Source organism: Paramisgurnus dabryanus, chromosome 15 (genome assembly GCF_030506205.2).
Source record: "Paramisgurnus dabryanus chromosome 15, PD_genome_1.1, whole genome shotgun sequence".
Classification (NCBI taxonomy): domain Eukaryota; kingdom Metazoa; phylum Chordata; class Actinopteri; order Cypriniformes; family Cobitidae; genus Paramisgurnus; species Paramisgurnus dabryanus.
Genome location: NC_133351.1, coordinates 11158765 through 11182383, shown reverse-complemented (window position 1 = coordinate 11182383; position 23619 = coordinate 11158765). Strand labels below are relative to the sequence as shown.

The 23619-nt window shown below is 36.6% G+C and overlaps 2 protein-coding genes across 2 annotated transcripts in view; one reads left to right on the top strand and one right to left on the bottom strand.

The window, feature by feature from the left end:
- Nucleotides 1–9071, top strand: part of slc49a4 (solute carrier family 49 member 4) — a 61549-nt gene extending 52478 nt beyond the window's left edge. The window contains exon 10 of the mRNA XM_065251992.2: nucleotides 8671–9071. Within this exon, the coding sequence (XP_065108064.1) occupies nucleotides 8671–8786 (116 nt within the window). The 3' untranslated portion in view covers nucleotides 8787–9071. The remainder of the gene's footprint in view (nucleotides 1–8670) is intronic.
- Nucleotides 1–23619, bottom strand: part of hspbap1 (hspb associated protein 1) — a 464289-nt gene that overhangs the window by 65998 nt on the left and 374672 nt on the right. The window lies entirely within an intron of this gene.

Genomic DNA, 23619 nt, shown 5'->3' with positions numbered 1-23619 from the left:
TACGTCAGTCACCAGCTAAGCTAAAGGCAAGCTAAGCTGCTATCGAATCACGACACACTAAACAAACTCAACAATCAGAACTCATTACGTATTTCTGAAGGAGAGACTTCATAGAACAAGGAATACATCAGCTCGTTTATAGGACAGTAAAAACAGCGGTATACAGATAAGTAAATTGTGTGAAAATACTGCGTTTTTTATTTTGCACGTGAAACATGAAATGTTATATTGCGCACTGTAAACACAATCAAAGCTTCAAAAACACAGAAAGAACGGGACCTTTATATATTTGTCTACCTGAAAGATCTGCTATTTTATAGCTGCTCATTTTTTAACCACCCAAGACTGAAACGATGTGCATTCAACCATTGCACCTGCCTCTGACCAATGATACATGCACAAATGTCTTTTAAATTCTTTCTTTTTTAATTTAAAATGAAGTAAGAAAAAAAGATTTTGTATTGTTAGCACTGCAATTCTTTAGATTGTTCACCCTCATTCTGGAAATTGTGAATAACCTGTAAATATGATTATGAACAATCCAGTCTTTTATTCTCTATGGCTTATGAGACCATTCTGCAAATGTTCAGTTGCCTGTGAAGGTCAAATGAGGTTTTCTGTAGGGCTTTTCAAACCATGGATAACCCTGAGCGTCTGTCTAGTTCATCACCAGTTTAAATAACATTTTTAAACAGTTTTATTATTTTGCTTGTTAGCAGCACATTTTATCCTGCACTATAGTGCAGATTTGGCATCACTAAACCTGTGCTTAACCCAAATTGCAGTGCCAGATGTATACAGTGTGAAATACTGCGTGTTGTTTGTGATCATAAGATGGCAAAATGTTTACCTCATTCAATTTTTATACACCTACAGTCATAAAATTGTTTAGCCGCTAGATAGAGGTATAGACATGATGTAGCTCGACTTCTGATGTTGGCACAGGCAGAAACCAAGATCGACAAGAATCATGTTTTGGATAACCAAGATAACCAAGAAATATATGAGTAAAGAAAGTATAGGTTTCTCAGATTAGAGCTAAATGAACGGAGAATGATTCGGCTGCTGTCTGTCCGAATGTCTATTGATTTTCAGTATGGAATTTTATGTGGAAATACCGGTACGCAGCACTGATTTATTCACTAGCCGACCGTATTCATGAACAGAGCAGATTTGAAATTCATGGGACACATATGGACTGTTTCTGCTGCGTAAATATTGATCAGATGGAACAAATTATAGGGAACGTTTATTTTTATTGTTGTTGTAATTTTAATTATATTTTAGTTTTTCTTCCAGAAGTAACGAGAGAGATTTATGCCATAAACTCTGTGAAAGATATTAGATAGAACAAGATTGAGCACTGCTTTTACTCTTAATAGGGGACAATCTAACGCTCAATATGGCCGCTCTGGAGACAGAAGTCTCTCCTTACATTTAAAAGAACCAATCATCAATCAATAAATATTTTTTAAGGGACTTAATAATTTTTTGAAGGGCTTTATCTACCTTATTTTTGATGTTAATCAAAAGCTCCGTCTTTGAGCTCCTTTATGTTAAACTTCCGGTGAGCCACTACAGCTAATGGCAGTCGTGTTGCGAGGGACACGAGTGTGCTGTTTGGACTGGCTTTTTAATGTTTATTATGAAATCCAGGAAGGCTGGCAATTAGGGGTTGCCATTATGGCTGGTACAAATCTCTACAAAATATTTGTTTTAACCTTATGGGCCCTATTTTAACGATCTGAAACACAAGTGCGAAGCGCAATGCGCAAGTGACTTTGTGGGTGGATCTTGGGCGCTGTTGCTATTTTCCGGTGGGAGAAATAACTCTTGCACCAGGCGCAAATCAATAAGGGGTTGGTCTGAAGTAGGTTCATTATTCATAGGTGTGGTTTGGGCGTAACGTCAAATAAACCAATCAGAACGCTATCCAACATTCCCTTTAAACGCAAGGGCGCAAGTTCCATGGCGGGTTGCTATTATTATGACAGATTTACCAGGGGCACGCCAGGAGCGGTTCACTGCCGAGGAGACCGACGTTCTTGTAAGAGCAGTCAAAGACAGAGAAGTTGTTTTGTATGGGGATAGGAGAAACCCGCCCAAATCAGCGTAGGTTAAACAGGCGTGAGAGGAAATAGCCACAATTGTCTCATCAGCTGGCATCGCATCCCCATCGTTGCGCCAAACGCTACAATGATGTCAGGAGATGGGGGAATCCCAAGCTTGCCAGCATAAATCGGGCACGCCGTGTAACGGGAGGTGGATCTGCCACTACACAGATCTGCGTCCACCCTCACCGCTGAAAGGGTTTGGGGGCTTTGAAATCGGACCCAAGAAACGCAAACAAGGTCCAACACCAAAGTACACATACAAATCAAGTTCATATACATTAAGGTTTCTTATGAAAACATTTTAATTATTATTTACATAAAATAAACGTAAAACAGCCACACAACAAACTTATGAAAATATTTTAATCGTTATTTGCATCAGAATTTTTAACGCAGCCACACAATAAATAAAAACTGTCACCACAATGCTCACCACTATGATTTCCCTTATCTCATGTGTTAATATTTTTTATTGTAACAATTTATGATTTGCAAAAATAACTGTTGCATCTGTGTAGATTAGATAAGCAAAGTGTATGCGCGTTGTGCACGCTATACATTATGGTCAAGCATGCGCCCTTAAAATAGCATAATGAACCACGCGCAACGCGCCACTGACTTTAGACTAGTTTTTTTTGGTCAGTGGTGCAATTGTTTTTTGAAACTGCTAAATAGCATCAGGTATGGTTTGCGCCGCAACACGCCTCCTTTTTTGTGCTGAACCGCCCAGGGAGCGCAAGTTCATTCCCTAGTTTGCCGACGTGCGTCTGTGGAGGGAAAAACCTGCTGTGCGCCGGTGCAAAATACGAGTGATACATGCACTGACACTGACAAAGTCAATTGCGCTGGGTGCAAGATAGGGCACTAAAACACACACAAGTGCTGAATGTGTATGTGGCGCACCCATGATCTCTATCCACACTGCCAATAAACAATAAAAACAAGAATTGTTCAAAAACAAATAATATTATGCTGATAAAAATAAGCTGAATTAGCTGGTTTATTAATTTTGCTACTATATATTATTACAAAACTGCAAAAGTAATCTTAAACCTAATTTGTTTGTGCTTCTTTTGATCTGCATGTACTTTTATTCTGGGTTTTATTCGACATACGCAGGTCGCCGTGTTTTTAGGACGTGCTAATTTTTGCACGTTGAATTATCAGCGTTTTGTTGTACCTGCTAGCACACTCAGTTACGCCAACCCAAACCAGGTAAACAAGTCAAAATTAGATGCACCAAATGTACGTCTGATTGAATTTTAAAGAGAAAACAGCGCCTGCGAGCTGTCAATCAGCCTTCCTCACCGCTGCTCCTTGGGGCCAGACAGATGAGACGTTAAACCGAGCTGAAATATGCCGTCAGTCTGCCAGCCGAACGGGCAGCCATTAAGAATAATTACAGCAATAAGAGGAACATCTCATACGCCTCGGCTCCGCTGACAGAAAGTGAGAAAGCCCGTGGGTGAGTGAGGCATTGGACCGCCTGGTCACGCCATGAGACAGAGGCTTTAAGATGTCTACTTACCCCCACCCAAACCCCCCCACTCTGTCCTCGCTTTTGTCCCGCCGCTCCGTATGTGAGCGATGGAGAGTGTCACGGCGAGTAGCCTGTTTACGCTGTCACTCTGCCGTGGCCTTTTCAACACGTTATAGCCCTTGAGACGATGGCAGAAACAAGACAGGCTCAATTGCAACCTTAATAACAACATCTCTGCATTCTGCCGTCAGGTATTAAGAAGAAGGAAATGCAACATAACAGTTTGACTGCTGCGTAAACCGACAGACAGGATTTAATTGCCCTGTTTCCATTATTCAGAGGAAAGAAGGTGAGAGAGAGAAATTGAATCTTTCAAGCGAGAATCTTTTGTATTTTCGATAACGCAACTGCCCTGCCAAGATGCTGCCTCGCGCTGTGTCCAAAATCCTTTCCATTAGCATCGGATGGGCGAGAGTTGGCAACTTTTTGGGAACGTCTGATTGGATTACCTGACCGAACGGCTCCCTTCATTAACATTCGGCGCATACGTCCCACCTTGCTGACGTTACCTCGTTCCGTTTTAAATTGATGAGGCTGGGACGGGCGTGCGGCACAGACATAATGGCCAGATAAACACAACTCCATTAACCTACCGCTACACCACAGCACTGCCGAATGGCTGGCAAGGCCTGATTAATGATAGGGCTATTGGGGAAAATCCACGTTCCTCTTTTTACAAGTCGAGCGACTCCACGCGCACGTCTACGTCCTCTGGTTGCATTGACTGTGCTGCATGGCTAAATCATATCATTTAACCCAGATGGACTCAGCAGCTGACCCAGCATGCATTTCACCTTCTGCCATCGATCTCGCCTCTCGCTTCAGGGGCAATTGATCAACCTGTTATCTGAATACGGGACGCCTCGAAATTGAAATCCACTTCTGTATTAAATTAAGTTTCACACTCGTTTGTGTTTCTAAGAGGTCCTTATGTTTGACCCGGTTTTTAGCAGACTCGTTCATTGAATAGCTGAAATGCTGTTTCTGAGAAATGCACAGGTCTTGCATGGTACCTTTAGTTCATTTTTACACGTAAGAAGTGTTAAAAGACTATTGCTATTGATGTGCTAACCTTCAACTTTAATGTAAAATCCCTCGTAACTTAGAATTGGCCAAGCATTACTGCTCAATAAAAAGAAAACGATGACTGTGGCACACAGGGCTTCTGGTTTTCTTTGTGCTTTCTCACATTAAAGACTCAATATATATTTTTTAGACAGTGGTTGCCATGTTAAAGACTTAACCTTCATTTATCAGAGCATTAATATGTTTGGTCAAAAGCAAAGCAGAAGTCTGGGACTGTGTTCTCTGTGATATTTGTATGTCCTGTCCGTTGGCAAGACATTTTTACAGTGTTTTAAGAGTTACAAATGTGTTAAAATGTGGCAGTGAATCATTTTGTGGTTGTGTAATACAGAAGTCACTGGTCTGTAAGCGAAAACCAGAAAGCCAGTTTGGTGTTAGCTATTATCATGGTGAATTACAAGCATCTGTCAGCATTTAATAAATCATTGTGTTTGTTTTCTAGTCTGCTGCTTTAAACAGCAAAAGTGATATACAGTATTGTTACTACAGTAAAGCCATAGCGAATATAATTAAATACCTGTAATTGTTTTACTAGTTGTACAGTTTACATTTACAGATTTATTGTATGCTCAAAGTGAACTTGGTTGTTAGACCCATAAATAACCATGTTTGGTGAGAAACACTTAAAAGAGTGACACATTTATTTGTCCAGTAAGTGACAAAGGTTATAGCCAGTGTTCCTGCTCAATTGGTAGAGCATTGCCTTAGATATGCAAAAGGTCATGGGTTTGATCCCCAGGGAACACGGATACGGATAAAATATTCACCTTGTAAGCTGCTTTGGATAAAAGCGTCTGCCGAATGCATAAATGTTAATACGGTTAGACACAATCTGTACTGCTTACTAAGCAGCATCACATGAGTAAGAATAGCTTATTGTATTAAATATTAGCTGTGATTCTTCCATAAATGAGATCGTAGGTATTCCCAGCTGTTATGATATATTTAATACATAAGTATGACAGACTTGTATTGCTTTTGTACAGACAGGGTTTTAATGTAAGTCAGGACTAGGCCCACATGAGCAGTTTTTACAAGCATACCTTACAAAAAGCATTACAGGTGTGCATCTTAGACAATACAATGTCAGTGTTGTAGTTTAAGATATGTCGGTGCTAGTTGTTTTTAGTTAAGGCTGGCCTGCCATGCATTTTAATAAATCGCCCTTAGATACTAACCTTAAAGGATAACAACACCGTTTTTCAATATTTTACTATGTTCTTACCTCAACTTAGATTAATGAATACATACCTGTCTTTTCTCAATGTGTGCACTTCTAATCTATATACAGCGCTTCTTGAATGTGTTAGCATTTAGCCTTGCCCCATTCATTCCTATGGCTCCAAACAAAAGTTTTATTTGTGCCTCCATACTTACTCGTGTAACTACTCATGTAACAGTCTTTAAATAGTGAAAACATGGAAGTGTGGAAGGAGGGAATGAACATGGAGGATTCTAAATTCATCTCTGTTTGGAGCCATAGGAATGAATGGGGCTAGGCTAAATGTTAACACATTCACGACGCGCTGTACAAAGATTAGAAGTGCACGCATTGATAAAAGATGGGTATTCATTAATCTAAGTTGAGGTAAGAACATAGTAAAATATTGAAAAACACTGATTTTTTTCCTTTAAAGTATATTTAGTTATATACTTCTTTGCTTTTGGTGCTGTAGCAAAAATAAAGCATTGAGTTTTGCCAAGCAACATATGGCCTCGTTGGATCACAGCGAACAAGTGTAGTGCCGGCTGTTTTTTGTTGTTTGATTTGCGGTTATACAATACAAATATTCATAAGCATTCTTGGTACAGCCTTGTCCAAACCTTTTACAGGGCCAAAAGAGGTTTTATGACATTCAGGCTTCTAGTGTATCTGTAACTCTGAACTTAAATAATTTTTTTTGTACAGTGCACTTAAACAATTAAGTTCACTTGGTGTTCATAAAGACTGAACTTGAATTGTCATTTAACTTTATATAACAATGTGTAATGAAAGGTATTCAGGACTGACTCTGTCAATCAATGAATGAACTTAATTCTCCACAGAAGAAACTCCACTGTTTACATGTATCTTCATTATAGTGGAAAGAAATACAAGTTAAATGTGAAGAGTTTGGCTCCAAAAAGCAATAAATCCATTTTGACTAATTTGATTAAAAACGTGTTTTTATACCAGGAAACTGATAAGATGAAAACCACTTTTTTCTGTTACAAACTTTCACATAGCATCTTAAGGTTATAAAAACATAAAAATTGAAATCCGTAATTTGATTTTTTTTAAGGGTTTTTTTTTCTTCCAAAATTCTATAAATCTATTGAATCAGTAAATGTGAATTCTTCTTTGCTATTTTATATTCATTTAGTTGACTTGTGGTATACACTGATAAAAAAAATTAAACATTAATGGCTTTAATCAAAACACTTACTTTGACATAAAAACACATTGCTGCGGTTATACTTGGGAAGTCTTCGCTGAACTTTTTGACAGCGATCAGCTGTAAAATGTTTTGGTCCTGCTCGATTTTCGTTGACTTAGTGTAAAAAATAATGAAAAGTTTTTCATAAGATCCCTTGGGGTCAATGTGTTAGCATGACAGAAGCTTGATGCTGTTGGGAGAACAAGCAACAGCTGACATTTTTCCGTCTCCCGAGTGCCTCTCACGTAAATTATTAGATTTTGATGGCTTACGTTTCTTTCCCATCACAGAAAACCACCATAGGTTTATCAATGCCATCAAAGTATTATTTTGTTTTTGTTTGTTTGTTGATCACAAAGTACAAAGCAAATGCGGAAAACTACGATTCTGTGTATTCAATGTGCTGCTATTGTTGTTTACAATGCATGGAATGGTGCCCTGTGATTTGTTTAGCAGATTTTTTGCATTCTGCAGAAAAGGAAGACTGTTTTTTTTCTGCGTTTTGGGAAAAAGGAGAAAAGTCAAAGATGTCAGAATGACACAGTGGATATCAGATTTTGCATAAAATTAAGAATTTACTTTTTAATACTGACCAGATACAATCCTGATTTTGTCGGTAACTCATTTAAAAAAGGCGTTTATCGCGTTTTGGAACCAAACTCTTCATGTTTCACCAAAGGAAACGCTGATCACCTGAAAGGTGACTTAACAAAAAAAAGAATTTACAAAAAAACCCATCAATAATGTTACAAAGAGTGTAAAACTCTGTTATTATCAACTGGTTTATATGTCCTATCAGTTATTATTCTTGGACCAAAGCCAAATCATTCAAAATGTTTAGGCGCAAGGGCTTACAGGTATTCCTCTCAGCATTTTGAACTGATAATCTTAAATTAATTGCACCTGAATTTTTAAGCTTATGGTTTATGTAAAATATAGTTATGGTTCCAAAATGCTAAATTTAAGTCATGATTGCTTGACTTCTTAAGTACAAACCACATTATGTGAAATGCCTTTATTGTCATTGAATAACTACATATACACAGAAAATTATGTATTAGTTCTGCACTATTATGACAAACATAATTCTCATATAATTCGCATTGGTATTGTAATTGCGATTATTATCGTTGATTAATAAATTTTACATTGACGTTTTAAAATGTCTTATAACTTTGTGAAGCGGCTCTATGATAAATTCTAAACATCCAAAACTAAATAATATAATGCAAAATTATGGAAGTTATGTTGTTAGTAAAAATCCAAAATAAATGGCTAAAGTACATGTCAACTTCTCTTATTCAGCACTGTATTTTGGTGCCCAAACATACGGCCGAAACACACAGAAATAAGCACAAATGGACAACTGTAATTGAGGCTTTTGGCGATCATCTAATTGTTTCCCGTAATCCTGATCAGTTTTTTTTATAATTGTGCAGCCCTATAAAAAAAATTGATTTCCAACTGATGCGTGTCAAAAGTCACTCAACTGTGCTGTTTGTTTGTTTTTCAGATTTATCCTGGTTAAACTGGTGTCTAACAGGTTCCTGCATCTTCAGTCTCCTCCTCCTCATCTTCTTCAGGGAGTCATACGACCGCCTCTATTTGGACGTCTTCGTTTCGGTCTGAGCACACACATGCATCTTTTTAACAAAAGACTATGTTGATTTGGGGATGTTGCAAACAAAAGGAAGGGCACAAAACATGCTGCTCACTTTTATGGGTCTGTGTTTTGTTATTGTGAACTATAGGCTAAAACCAGCAGTGGTGACAGTGTTAGCATCGTAACTAACCGTGAAGAAACTCAATTACAGAGACGTAAAGTGTAGATCTTGACCTTTGTACTTGACTTTTACCTTCTGTTTTTTTATTTTGTTGTACTTTTTTACTTTTTTTAAGTATCAGTGGTAATTATATGTTTACATGGCCAAACTTTGAGATACTGGCACGATACTGATGGATTTGGCAGTGACCCATGGTGATGGCTCCTACAGCGTTCTCATGACATCTAATGGGAGCGTAATGGATAATTATAGACAAGCTTAATAAGCTGCCTGGCGGGAGCTACAGCAGTCTGCGGACCAGAGACTTCTTAGTTTTGTAATGTCACTTGCGAATAGCCGGTGGGCTGCGAGCTTTAATTGACCCGTGATTGGCTTGTCAATAAGTCACATATGCCGCTTTCCTGTTTCCCTTATCGATACATATTATAAAAAAGGAAAATTCATCCCTCCATGCTCTTTTCCCTGTGGGACTTGGCTGGTAGGCTAGCATGGTATGCTGTGGTTGGACTTTTAAGCTAAGCTTGGATTAAATGTACCATCGCCTCAAGATTTTAGGTGAGAAGGGGTGCATTATACTTATTGAAACAGTAGCAGACAGTTTGTGTTTCTCTACCATTGTTATGCAGCCGGTTGGCTTAGATTATAGCGGTAGCATGTACACAACGGTTGCCCATTGCACAATACTTTTTTTATTTTTTATTTTATGCAATCTGTCATGTTTTAGGAGGATTTAAATGTAATTTATTGACCAGTTCTATCTTACATTTACTCTGCTTTTAAAGGATGAATACACTAATATTGACAGTAAGGGACTGTTAACGGTTTTTATGACTGAATGTTGTTACAGAAAAGCATTTTGAACACACTGCTGGAGCAGTAAAATGCTATTCGCCAGCAATAAGTGCCGTGTTAGGTAGATACTTGATTGGTTATTTGTGGCGTAACCTCATGCAACAATAGTGCAATACTCCCTGACCCATGAACTGGGTTTAATTATAATTGGGAAAGTAGATCACTGCTTTCACTTGAGTGCTTGTCTACTCGCTCTGTCTCTGTATTCCCATGAGACCCTTTAAAAATCTAAATCTGGGTTATGTCACCTGTATTAACTCCATGTAATTCTTCTGGGATGGGTGAGATGGGTAATTTGGTGGCTTGAGACTTCAAATCATTTCCTGAGAGGACTGATGTTGGATTTCGTGTTGACCTCAGTGGTCTTTTACCTATTTAAGGTTGTCATCGATACATTTGCTCTGTAACTTTAAAACATCTGCTCTCCTCTTGGAAAGCTTGCATGTTGAAACACTTTTCCTTTTACTGTACAGAAGGTTCTCTATTTTATCTGCCGTTAACATTGCCTTAATTACCTGTGACATTTGTTTTTTGTGATGTCTGCTTGTGCTTTGTTCTGTTCATGAATCATACTGTAAGTGGCACTGGAGTTTGACTGTACATGCCCCTGTCTTTATGCACCTACGTGTCAATGATTTTTAGCACCTTATTAAAAAGATGTTTTAAAAGGGAATCATTTGTGTTTTTCCTCTGTTGGCTCGGCTTGGAGTGCTTTACAGGCTCGTGAGAAAACGTCATGAGCAGAAAGCATGTTTTTAGTTCTTCTTCTCCTTTTCACTATCATGGGTATTTGTATGTATGAGCTCATCGGTCACAAACACACCATGATGTCCCACACCTTCCAAAGCATGAGATCATAGATGACATCAGGGTTGAGTTTACAGTATGCATCCATAAACAGAATGCAAATGAGTTCCTAGCGTATTGTACAGGATATAAACCAAACAAAAATAAAAAAATGAACATTAATATAATAATGGTGACATAAAAGCGGAGTATCAGAGTTATTTTTGTTTGGTTTATATCCTGTACAATATGCTAGGACAAATATCAGGATTACACCATGATTTACTCACCCTCAAGTAATCCGAGATACACATGTCTGTCATCTTTTACACATCTAAAATAAAAAATGTTTGCACGTTTGTAGTTATTTTTGTAAATGTCCTTACTCTTCCAAATGTTATAATGGTAGAAAACAGGGATTAGGTAACAACTTCTGACTTTTAACCTCAAAAAAAGTGCATTCATCCTTCATAGAAGTAATACACACCACACAGCTCGAATGTGTTAATAAATGTCTTCTGCAGGTAATCGGTGTGATTTTGAAAGAAAAATATCCATATTTCAAACTTTATAAATTGTAATAACTGGCTTTCAGTAACAATGTCATCTTGAAAGTTTTAGCATGGTGAGTGTTCGTTGTCATGGGTCCGTTGCCAAGTGACTCTTGTGAATCGTCCAAGATGGCGTTGTTACTGGAATAAAAGTTTAAAAAAATTCACAAAATCACAAAAACCCAAAGCAAAAACCCTCTTCAGAGAAGCCTGTAAGATTAGCATAGCAACGCTCCTATACACAGGGAAGGGGACCTGAAGACGTTTTTAATGAACAGAATAAAATGTAATCTTAAATTCTGTCAACAAACTTTAAAATGTAAACTGTAATTGACTGTCGTTACACTGAACGCCCACAACATATATCACTTATCATTTTTGACTGGCTGATGCGCTACACGCTAGCCAACTTGACTGATACGTGTTTTCTAATGGAAGGTAGCCATCTTCATAATATAAGCATCTTTGCTGAAAGTACAGGAAAAGTGCCTTTCTTGGATATAATTACAACAAACAACTTGGAAAGCAAGGTGAACAGCTAGAAAAATAACTCTTATTGATGATAATTAAACTTTTATTTTGACATGTCATGGATGCATGGACTTTCATGCGACTGTTGCAGAGTGCCCATGTTAGGCAAAGTTATACACTCTGTCTATTAGTCATTACATTTCATTACGAGATAAGTTTAATTGAGGATTTTATCAAAACACCAACTACATTCATTTTACAATCCCACTATCATGTTATTTAGACAAAATAAAATATTTTCATTTGCCTGATGAACTTTTATGTCATTGGCTATATGCCACTGCAGTAAAGGCTTATTGCACTATTACTGTTAATGATTATTCGATTGATTGATCGTTAATTTAAACTGACATAAATTGACATCCCTAGCTTCAAAGTTAGAAGTTGTTAATTGATCCCTGTTTTCTACCATTATAAAGCTTGGTAGAACAAGGACATTTACTAAAATAACTCCAAATGTGATCATTTGAAAGATGACGGACCTGTGTATCTCGGATTGCTTGAGGGTGAGTAAATCATTAGATAATTTTGATATTTGGCTGGAGCATCACTTTAATGTAGCTATATTTCTATCATTTATTCTCATTTGAATGCTTTTCCCCTTTTTGACTTTGTTGGTGTGTGCAATGGGGAGTGTTACATTAATAGACTAACTTGGTGTGTCAAGAAATGCAGCATGTGCCACTATACAGATTGCATTAAAAGGTCACTTCTGTGTTATTTTAAATTTAAAATACTTTCCCATGTCTCAGTTTAATGTGTCAGATTTGCCACAGCCATGGTAAACCTTTAAATATCAGAGACTTTTAAAAGAGTAATGTTATGTGTGTGTAAATGTCATGAAGATCAATAAAATGTCTATTGCCTATAGAAATTGAAGTGACACTTTATAATAAGGTTTCAATTGTTGACATTCTTTAAGCAATAGATGTTTACAAAATTGATTAATCTTCTTTTATGTAAGTTCATTGTGCTTTAAATGGATAGTTTACCTAAAAATGAACAATTTTTCATCACCCAAGTTGGTACAAACCTACATTTCTTTGTAGGAATAAAAAGAAACATGGTTACAAACAACGCTCCTTTTGAATTGCAGAATTTTTATTTTTGATTAAACTATTATTTAAAAAAAATATTAGCAAATTATTATTAATAGTAGTAAATGCCGTAGACATATTGTATTGTTTGTTAGTTCATTAAAAAATATTGGTAAACTAACATTAACAAATGTAACCTTATTGTAATGTGTTACTGAAATTACGTACCTATAGTAACGTCATTTTTTAATTATTTTTTGTGTTACTGTCACAAATTTATGTTTATGTGTCACGTATTGGTTACTCAACTGTTTTGTCCTATTTTCTTGTTGCTTCGGTTTAGGGTTAGATTTACATAAAATGACATCCTTACCCAAACCCAACCCTAACCCTCAGGGCCGTGCAGAGACAATTGGAGGGGCAGGTGCTCAAAGAATAAAAAGGGCACTTTGCTCGCCGACACGCAAGCACACAACTGAAACAAATAATAAAGTAATACAGAATAGAAAGATGATAAGTCTAACGTTTTTCTTTATTTTCCTTGCAAATAGAGTGAGACAGAAAAATCTTTATAGACTGAATTTTATATCTATATATTTATGCATTTGGCAGCAGCTTTTATCCAAAACGACTTACAGTGCATTTCATTTAGTGTTTGTGTGTGTCAACACAGTATATGCAGTTTTGAAATTATATGATATCATATATTGCATTGTGACATTAAGATATTATTACGTTTACAGGTGTTTTTGTTGTCATATTTAAAATATAGTTCTATTCTATTCTAATCCTGTTCGAAATTTGTATACAAAGAGAGTAGCCTACATATTTTAGTTTTGAATCGTGTTTGTGTTGTGTTTTTGCACACTTTGATGCCTTGATGACAGGGCAATAAAATATTGACATTCATCTCTCCTTTCATTCATTTCATGAAGCCTCTAGTACTTTCTTTATTTTCAGGTAAACTAAAACTGGTTGCAAAGCTGGAGAGGTTTTGACTCAGTTAATAATTTAGCACGAGTATAGCTATATTACCCAACATCAGCTCACAATGTCTTTTATCAAAGGCGAGTCCAGGAATCGTAAATTCAATGTGATACAAAAATGAAGAGTTTTTTTACCGTATTCATCGGATCTTGCTCTTCCAACAAACTCCGCGTGACAAGTGGATGACATTAGAACAGCGCGAGAGCGATTTGAAATCAAACTCCTCCGTATTATTTCCCGAATATTTCGCGCGGTACTTTGATGTCATGTGCGATTCGGTTCTTGCATTGCTGCGTGAAGTTGAGCACACCTAAAAACTCGAGACAGCTACCTGTATGAACTCCCGGCAGAGAACGTCCCTGCCTTTGCCTCATCCATTGTTTTTATATGGGAAGAATGTTTTATTTTCAGCGTGAGAAATACAAGGTGTGGCGTGTGAAGGCTGAAATGCGTGAGACTTGAGAGCCCTGTTTGCATCTAACGTTCTAGAGATGTTAATACACACAGACAGCAATAAACAAAAGCTGTGCATGCTCTCCTCACGTTGTTCTTGTAAAATAATAATAATATAACAAGCATACCACTAGGTTCAATGCCGGCTCGAGGGGGATCCTCCCTGTACTGCGCACCGTGTCGTGCACGTGTGGGCGCTGCTAGCGCTGTGAGCTTTCCCTAAAGAGATTGTCCAATAAAAGGTCAATACGTCATCATGTGACTAATTTTATTTGCGGCTAAATTATTTTTTATTAATTTTACTAATAGTTAGATTGGGCAGGCCTTCACAAAAGGGCATTTAATAACAAAAAATGCCTTGACAAAAAGGGCACTTTGGTCATCCAGGGGTAAAGGGGCAGGTGCTTGGGCACCCGCCGCCCCCCCCTCTGCACGTGCCTGCTAACCCTAATGCCAGACGACAATAGTTTAAAATCAGAAAATATAATCTGAAATAGTATAAACCAATACTTTTGACATCATAACGCAAACACCAAATCTAACCCTAAACCAAAGCGGCAATGGTTTGAAAATAGGAGAAAGCAGTTGAGTAACCAATACGTGACGATGACACACAAAAAAATTCGGAAATTCGTGACAGTATCACGAAAAAGAATCAAACAATTACGTGACTATAGGTATGTAATTTCGTGAGACGGGGTAACAACGTGTGCTTTGAATGTTTTATCTGACAGAAATCATTATCAAGTGATCATTAAGGCCAGTAGCATAAATGTTAGGGTTAGGACTCCTTACATACATAAGAAAATCATTCACATAAAACTGTGGGTCTATGGCACTTTAAAAACATCTGTAATACACTTCAAATGGGCAATTTTTGTCTCAAACAATGGTGTATGTTTGAAGCAGGGTGATTTGTTTGTCTATAACAATAGTATGCAGTTCTGTTAGTGAAAATACTTCAACTTAAAATTGGCCAAACTCAGAGGTGACATTTCAGGTAAAAGGTGCATCAAGTGTAATAACAGTCTTTAGTGCTGACACTATACACATTTCAAGGTATTTTTCCCCTTACTTTTCTTTTTAAAGTTGTCAATTTCTCCTCTTTCAAAAAAGAGCATTGAAGTTTGTGTTTTGTATCATAGCACTGCATTGAAGAGACATAGATCCATTTATAAACCATCGTACCTGAATACCAAAAAGCATCATTTCAGCTGGTCATGACAACTTTTCTGCACACAAAAAGCCTCAATTTCCAATGTTTACTTCTCAGTGATGACGACAGCAGTAACCGGCATCCTGGGAGAAGATCGACTTAAACAGTGTTTTCATTAGGTGACAAGCAATTTCATAAAATCCATTTGGTCTTTGTCTCCCATCCATGCGCACTCTTTCCGACATGTTTCCTGTTGTTGAGCACATGACATGCATTGTTGTAAACTGAGTTTGCTGTCAGTCTGAATGATGGTTTTATAGTCATTGATTTGTTTTCCGTTTCACCGTTCGTTCCTCACATGTTCTGCATACCTTTTTGGTTTTGGTGGATGTTTTCCATCTGACTTTTGTTGTGGCAATTAAACAGCACCCCATGAACAATATTCCCAAAATTTAAGGCTATAGAAATACAAGATGGTTCCCATGGTTGTAGCTTAGAAACTCTGGAGGGGCTATGTAAACTTATAAGATCTTTCTCATTTTAAAAAGATTATACAAATTATCTTGTTTTAAACCTTGCTTCTAGACATAAAGTATTTTGCCTCCATAAGCATCAAAATGACTGTTTGCAGTCTTTTGTTATCATTGTGCATGAAATCCTTGAGTTATCTGATGAAGTAAACCTACTGTTTTTGGCAAACAGCCTCCAGATACTAAATTACGTATTCAGTATCCGGAGGCTGTTTGTCAGGAACAGTAGGTTGATTCACTGCAGGACTAAACAGGGACGCATACAATTTCTGAACAGGATTATTTGTGTTGTTGTGTTGTCTTTGGAATATATATTAATCTGATTTATGACTTCACATATTTTGTTTGTTTTTAATAATCCGAAGTGTCAAATAGTTCCTATAGACCCATTCCCATTTGTTAAGGGGGCTGTATGTTAGCAACACCCTAGCAATCATCATGGGCGCTGTAGCATCACGGGCGTGCACCCTTAAATTTTTTTCAAAACTAGTTAAATATTAACATCATATAAACAGTAGTGCATATTCGTATCATTTTTTGCAGCCCCTGTGTACGATTTATACAGCATTTTTTTTACAGAATGAGCTAATATGATATGTAGGCTTTTGTAAATGTATTAAAAGCCAAATGTTATGCAAAATCCACTTTTACAAGGTGTTTGGACATAAAGTTGTGTTGTCAGTGTGTGAACACAACAACCCTTCAATGAACGAAATCCACCCTCTCCTTATCCAGTCTCAATAGACGTGCTGTTTTGATTCTCTTGTTAATGTGATGTCACACAAACAAAGCCCTGCCTAGAGCCACTGACTGACCGGTTAATATTACCCAAAAGCTGTTTGTTAGCACATTGTAGAACTAACGCAGCTAAAGATACTATTGCGTTCGACTGTATTCACAGGAATCAGATCTATTTTAATCGAAAGTGCTCTGTTGAGAAGGAAGTGAGGAGCTGTAGCTCATTTGAAATTTAAAGGTACGGTAACGCTTTACTTGAAGGGGTGTTGTTCATAAGACTGACATAACACCTTCATAATCATTACAGGACACATGCCATTACCATGAAGGATATTGTATGCACGTTTATGATAACTGTCATTAAGTGTCATTCGTTCAGTTATGTCATTTTTAATGCAAAGATGACATTGTTTGAAATGTCTTTTTTATGACAACTTGACATTACCAAGAAGACAACATAACTGACCACTTTTTTACCAGTAATACAAATTGAATTTGTCATTAAAATGTTATTAAGTGTTAATACTCTGTCATACAGTGTCATAAATATTTTTCTTGACCTCAACTATCGTGGTAGAAATATAATTTGTCAATATAAAATGTCATTTAGTGTTAATACTCTGTCAAATAGTTTTGTAACAACGTCAGGAATATTCTTCATGTTTTTTAACAGTTTCCTCCATGTGTCTTTCTTTGTTCAGTCGAGAAGAAATTATGTTTTTTGAGGAAAACATTGCAGGATTTTTCTCATTTTAATGGACTTTAATAGACCCCAGAACTTAATACTTAACTCAACACTTAACAGTTTTTTCAACGGAGTTTCAAAGAATTATAATGATCCCAAACGAGGCATAAGGGTCTTATCTAGTGAAACGATTGTCATTTTTGACAAGAAAAATAAAAAATACCGTAAAACTTCAAATAATAGCCGGGTCCCAAATAGACGCCTGTCTCTTTTAGACGCCTGGTGTGACGACAGGTTTGGGTAAATAAACGCCTGTCTCAAATAAAGGCCTGGTCTGTTTTTTAGTTTCGGGTTGTATTTAATCTTCTAAAACCCGTCAGATAGTCTGTTTAAGACAGTTCTATGGTGCAGATTACACACGCTAAAGTTTTGATTACCTGTAGATGTCACGTGACAGACGCAGTCGTTCCGTTACTCATCACTATGACAACACAACGAGCTTCGTCGCCAGGATTGAGGTGATGATGACAGTAGCGAAGAGGCAATCGGGAGTCGGGACTTTTCCCTTTGGGCCAGTAGTGTTTAGAGGCCGCTGATAATAGCCGGGCTTTCAGTCTTTTGTCATGCATGCACTCCCGCCACACATTGTATTTCTCGTGCGGAAACACTATTTATCATATTTAATATGCTGCAGCGCCAAAATGTATCTGGCCGCACTGCTCTCTCTCTCTCTATCAAGCCCGTTCTAGTTCCCTAGAGTTCTAGTCGAGCGAGCCAATACAAAAAAAGAGAAAGAGGCTACACAATAGCCAATCAGAAAATAGCACTGTTGTATCTGGGTAAGATTTCACGCAACAACCAATAAAAAAAAACATATCCTTGTTTGCTATATTTATACTGCCAATAATTTAAGACTGTTGTTATTACACAAACTAATTTGTTAAACACATTCAAATTAAAAATAAAACGTAATATGTGGTAACCTCCTGATGTCATGCTGGAACAATTAAATTAAAAGCCTGTCTCTTATAGACGCCTGTCTCTTTTAGACGCCTGGTGTGATGATAGGTTTGGGAAAATAAAAGCCCGGGCTATTATTTGAAGTTTTACGGTATGCACTTTTAAACCACAACTTCTTGTCTAGGTCCGGTCATGAAAAGCGCCAGCGTGACCTCACGCAATACGTCAAAAGGTCACAGAGGACGAACGCGAAACTACGCCCCAATGTTTACGAGTGTGGAAAAGAGGACCGTTGCGACGTTGTTGTATGTCAACCGATACTAATTAATGTCTTTGTGTCAGTTTATTGTTTACAATGGTCCGCAAATGTGCGTTTTATATATGTAACACGTGACCTCTCTATGTCACTACGCATTTACGTTAGGTCGCGCTAGACCGGATCTAGATGAGAAGTTGTGCTTTAAAAGTGTATATTTGTTATTTTTATTGTCAAAAATGACAATCGTTTCGCTAGATAAGACCCTTATGCCTTGTTTGGGATCCTTTATAGTCCTGTGAAACTCCGTTGAAAAAAACTGTTAAGTGTTGAGTGAAGGATTAAGTGTTGGGCTCTATTAAAGTCCATTAAAATGAGAAAAATCCTGCAATGTTTTCCTCAAAAATCATAATTTCTTCTCAACTGAACAAAGAAAGACATCAACATTTTGGATGACATGGTGGTAAGTAAATTATCTGGAATTTTTTAAGAAAATTGACTAATCCTTTAAATAAAGTGTTGGACAAACATGAAACAGCACTTTTTTGCTCCCACCCAAATAGAGACATTTTGGACATGCTATAATAAATGATATATGGGGTATTTTGAGATAAAACTTCACAGACATATTTTAGGAACACCTGAGACTGATATTACATCTTGTAAAAATGGGCATAATATTGTCCCTTTAAAGGATCACTCATTTTTGCTTTTCTTAACCTACCAAATCGCCTTGTGCATGTTTTCCACTAAAAGTAACTGTTTTTGACTTCACATTGAATTATAGTTGTTTTAAGTCTCAAGGATAAAGCACCAGATGGCTGGCAGGATGTCACCAAGAGGCATTACCAGCCATCTCACTACGTTCCTGACTGTGACTACCCGCTGAATAAGAAGGTAGGCATGAAAACCACACTTTGAGAAAATCGCAAGCAAAAGCCAACAAAACATAATGGAGCTTGATGAGAATCGGTGAGCATCAGTTTGGATGGGGACTCATCTTGGCTGAATCTTATCAAGGTGAGACGTTTTCGTTCCAAGAACAGACGGGAGGTGGAACAAGCAGACGGCGTGTTTGGATTTAGTTGTGCAGCTCTAACGCATGCAAATGGGGTAAACCAGAGCTATAGTCTCAACACTTCACACAATTAAGAGCTCCAGGCAAGCGGAAATAAAGCGGTCAGGACAGTGATAGGGTCTTTGATCATGTAGTTGTCTCATTTAATCCCACAAAATCTACTCTTTAACAGTCGTGCTTTACTAATAAAGAAAGGCCGGTATTAAAGCTTAATATAACGGCAATACACCAAGTTAAACTTGTGATAGTTGTGGTTATTTACTCACCCCTGTTTTTACTACTGTATATGCTTCTAATGTTTTCTGTCTAACATAAACTGAGACATTTGAAGAAATTGCTGTTTATTTTAGGCCATTCAATAGCTACAGCATGGGGTATTAAAGTTTACTGTAAAACATTTTACAATATGCTTGTATTTGATAACATTAGTAAATGTGTCAGACAACATGGACTTACAATGAACAACACTTGTACAGCATTTATTAATTTTAGTTCAAGTTCAAGTAGGGGAGAGCGGGGGCGAAAGTAAAATTTTTCAGAAAAACTTAACATTATTTTAAAAGATAATGTTTTAGACAGAGATATATTTTTTCTGTGGTCAGTAAATCACAAGTGTGGTCTATCAATACCAGGTTAAATTTTGAACAAATAAAACGACTTAGACGAAAGTAACACACAGGTGGGTGATTCTCACGAAATCCAGATTTAGAAGGTGTCCAGCATCAGAATTTTTTAAAGTCCTTGAAGCCAATTTTTTTGAAGATATAAGATTAAGGTCTGAACTTACTTTAACCATTATTTTTAGAGGATTTGAAAAATATTTCCTATAGACTTATTAAAATTTTTTAGATAATCATTATCAAAAATTATCATTACCGCAACATAATATTACATTAAATATATGCATTTACAACTCATGTTTCGTAATGAGAACTAAAAAGTTGTCTAGGTACTATGACAAACAAAATTTTAACTTTTATCTTGAGAGAGAAAATAAGAACTGCTTTCCTGGTAGCCATCTTGAGTGTCACAGTCAATTATGTCCCTTCCAACTAATTTTTTTTTTTTTTTTTTAAATGTAGTTCCTTGAGGGCTTAATCAATTAATGAAAATTGTTGCGGAGGATGAAAAAATTGGTCACATTTATATTTCTTATTATTGTCTCTACATTTACCAATGATCACCAAATACCACATGTTTCTTTACTGTAAATGTTTATAGTATTACATGCACTGAAGCTTTTGATTTTTTTGATTTTTTTTATTATAAATATTTCCATGTCAAAGAACCCAAATCCAGTCATGGACACGTTGCGGTAATGAAAATTTGAAATGATGTCATTTGAAATCATGTGCAAAATGCTACATGAAGAGATGTTTGTAACTTTATGCTGCTTATTTTGATACTCTTATTTTGCATTTACTTTTTTTATCAAAATGTTTCATGACACCTCATAAGTCGAATTTTGCGAGAATCACCCAGGTGGGTCAAAAGTAACACAACAAAACAAGATCGATTTTTGTGTTACACTTGTTTGTATTAAATATACAAGACTATGGCCTCGTTAATATGTAGCAAACATAATTTGTCATTTATCTTTGTAAAAAATAATGAAATTACTGAATGAATATGAATTATTATTTTAAATTTCAGTTTTATCAAATGCTTCAAAGGCAACCAACACTACAAACTTAAATTGTAGAGAATAAAAAAAAATCAGCAGTTTAAACACTATAAAATTAAATCAAATTAGAATAATATATCGATTTTCAACATATTAAACACGATCAGCGGGACAAAAGTAAAAAGTGTTACTTTCGACCCGACGGGAAAACATGATAAACTTTTATTTTGAAAAACTCTAAAAGGTAAACTTCAGGATGTGTTGGAGCACTAATTAACCTAGATTGATCCGTATTGTAACACATGATATAAGAAACACAACGCGTTATAAGAAAAAAATGACCGCTTTTGATCGAAAACATCTTTCTGGGTCTACACGCGTAAATAATGCAATATTTGTCAGCTCTGTCAAGGGGTTGTGTGCTAAAGATACTGTCATAGTTTGGGATGCAAATGTTATCAGGGCTCAGAGAAAATCGCTTTGTTACTTTCGTCTCACCTTACACTGTATAAAAATTCCGTAGAAATTGCAGCTGGGTTGCCGGTAACTTACCGTAGATTTAAATTTATGTTTTTTACTGGCAACATTTTGTTCAAAGTTAAATGAACATTAAACATTTACAAGTCTTTATCTTTACAGAGTAAAACTAAAATAAACAACATCAAGCAAAACATTCTGGGAAACAAAATCTGAAGCAAAAAACGTTGATGATGATTTCTGGTTCCCAGAATGCTTTGCATGAGACTGTTATTGTATAGTTTTATTCTGAAAAGATAAAGACTTGTTAATATTTAAAATGTATTTAACTTTGAACAAACTCTTGCCAGTAAATAACATAAATTTAAATCTACGGTAAATAACTGGCAACCCAGCTGCAATAACATTGTAATTTCTACGGAATTTTACAGTGCACTTTCGCCCCCGCTCTCCACCTATGTACAGTATCTTCATCTTATAAAAGCTAATAAAAAAAGTCCCATGCCATGAAGATGTCTTTGTATGAATCTACATGTGTGCAACAAGTCTGTACAACTGTCTCGTTTCAGACAGCAGCAGTAAGCCGAGATGTGCTGTTAACTTACTGTATATGGACATGTCAGAGGCCGACAGGTCAGGTCTTGATCTCTTCAGTCATGTGGTGTGGGGAATAGAAATGGTGAGAAATATCACAGGCAATGGTCTGAGGTCACCAGCTCCATTAACCTTTACTTGCAATAGGGGCCAAATTGCTCTCAAAACTACAGTAGTTTGACAGATGCTGTGATGCTCACTTGCCAGGTTGTTCATTCATCAGAGATGATGTTAAATGTACAGAGCCACTAATTCATTTAAATCCAAAGCAGTTGACAGTACACGATTACAGCCTATTGTAAAAGTATCCAGTCCTGTTCTTGAATCAGTATGCCAGCTCTTAGCAGATAATAAGAAAACAGGTTTGAATTGAAAATGCTTTTATAGATTTTACAAGGTAATGTTATTTTGACATCATTATGCTTTGTGTGTGTGTGGTTGTTTTTATAGGATTTTAGTTATCTTGAACATGTTGGAGATCTTCTCATAAGCTGTCCCTATTGAGTATTTGTGTGTATGAAAGCATCACTCTCATCTCTCATATCTGTGATTCATGTTTAACTTCATATGTAATTTTAAATTAAGTAATTTTTCTGTTGCTAAAGACCATGTTGAACCCTGTAGGTTCACGCCAGAAGTCAGGATTGATGTAAAAACATTGTGCTGTGACACCGTCACACAAGAAACATGTTGTACCGCTCATTTTATACTTTGTATTGTGGTTTTATGTATATTTGAGTTTTAAATAGGTTTTACATGTTTTCTTAGCCATTTTATTCCTTTTGCTATTTTCTGTGTTTATGTCTTTTATTTTGTTTGGGCTGCCTGTCATGTGAGTAATTGTTACAGTGCTTGGTACATCAAACATAAGCCGTGGTGGCTAGTGCTACATTTTTGGGGGGGGGCACAACAAAGTCTAGGTTTTACATTCAGATAATTGTATTTTAGGCTCCACAACTGATTTGCAGGCTCTACAGTGATATACAAAAAGCTATATTACCCACTATAATGTAGTATTGTTGTATTTTAATATTTATTTAAAATATTTACAGAGAAAAAACAAAGTAACACAAATTCTCAGAACAATTACAATAAACCAGAAATAACCAAGTAACTGAATGCATGAGGTTTTTTACAAAAATAACCTTGGTAGCAACGAAGCATAACATATGTTGCCCTAAGGTAACATACAATTTGTTGCCCTAACATAACATATCATAGATTGCTATAACATACCGTAACGTCACCCTAGCGTAACATACCAAACGTTGCCATGATGTAACATACCGTACGTTGCCATGACGTAACATACCGTACGTTGCCATGACGTAACAGACTGTACCGTACGTTGCCATGACGTAACATACCAAATGTTGCCATGAC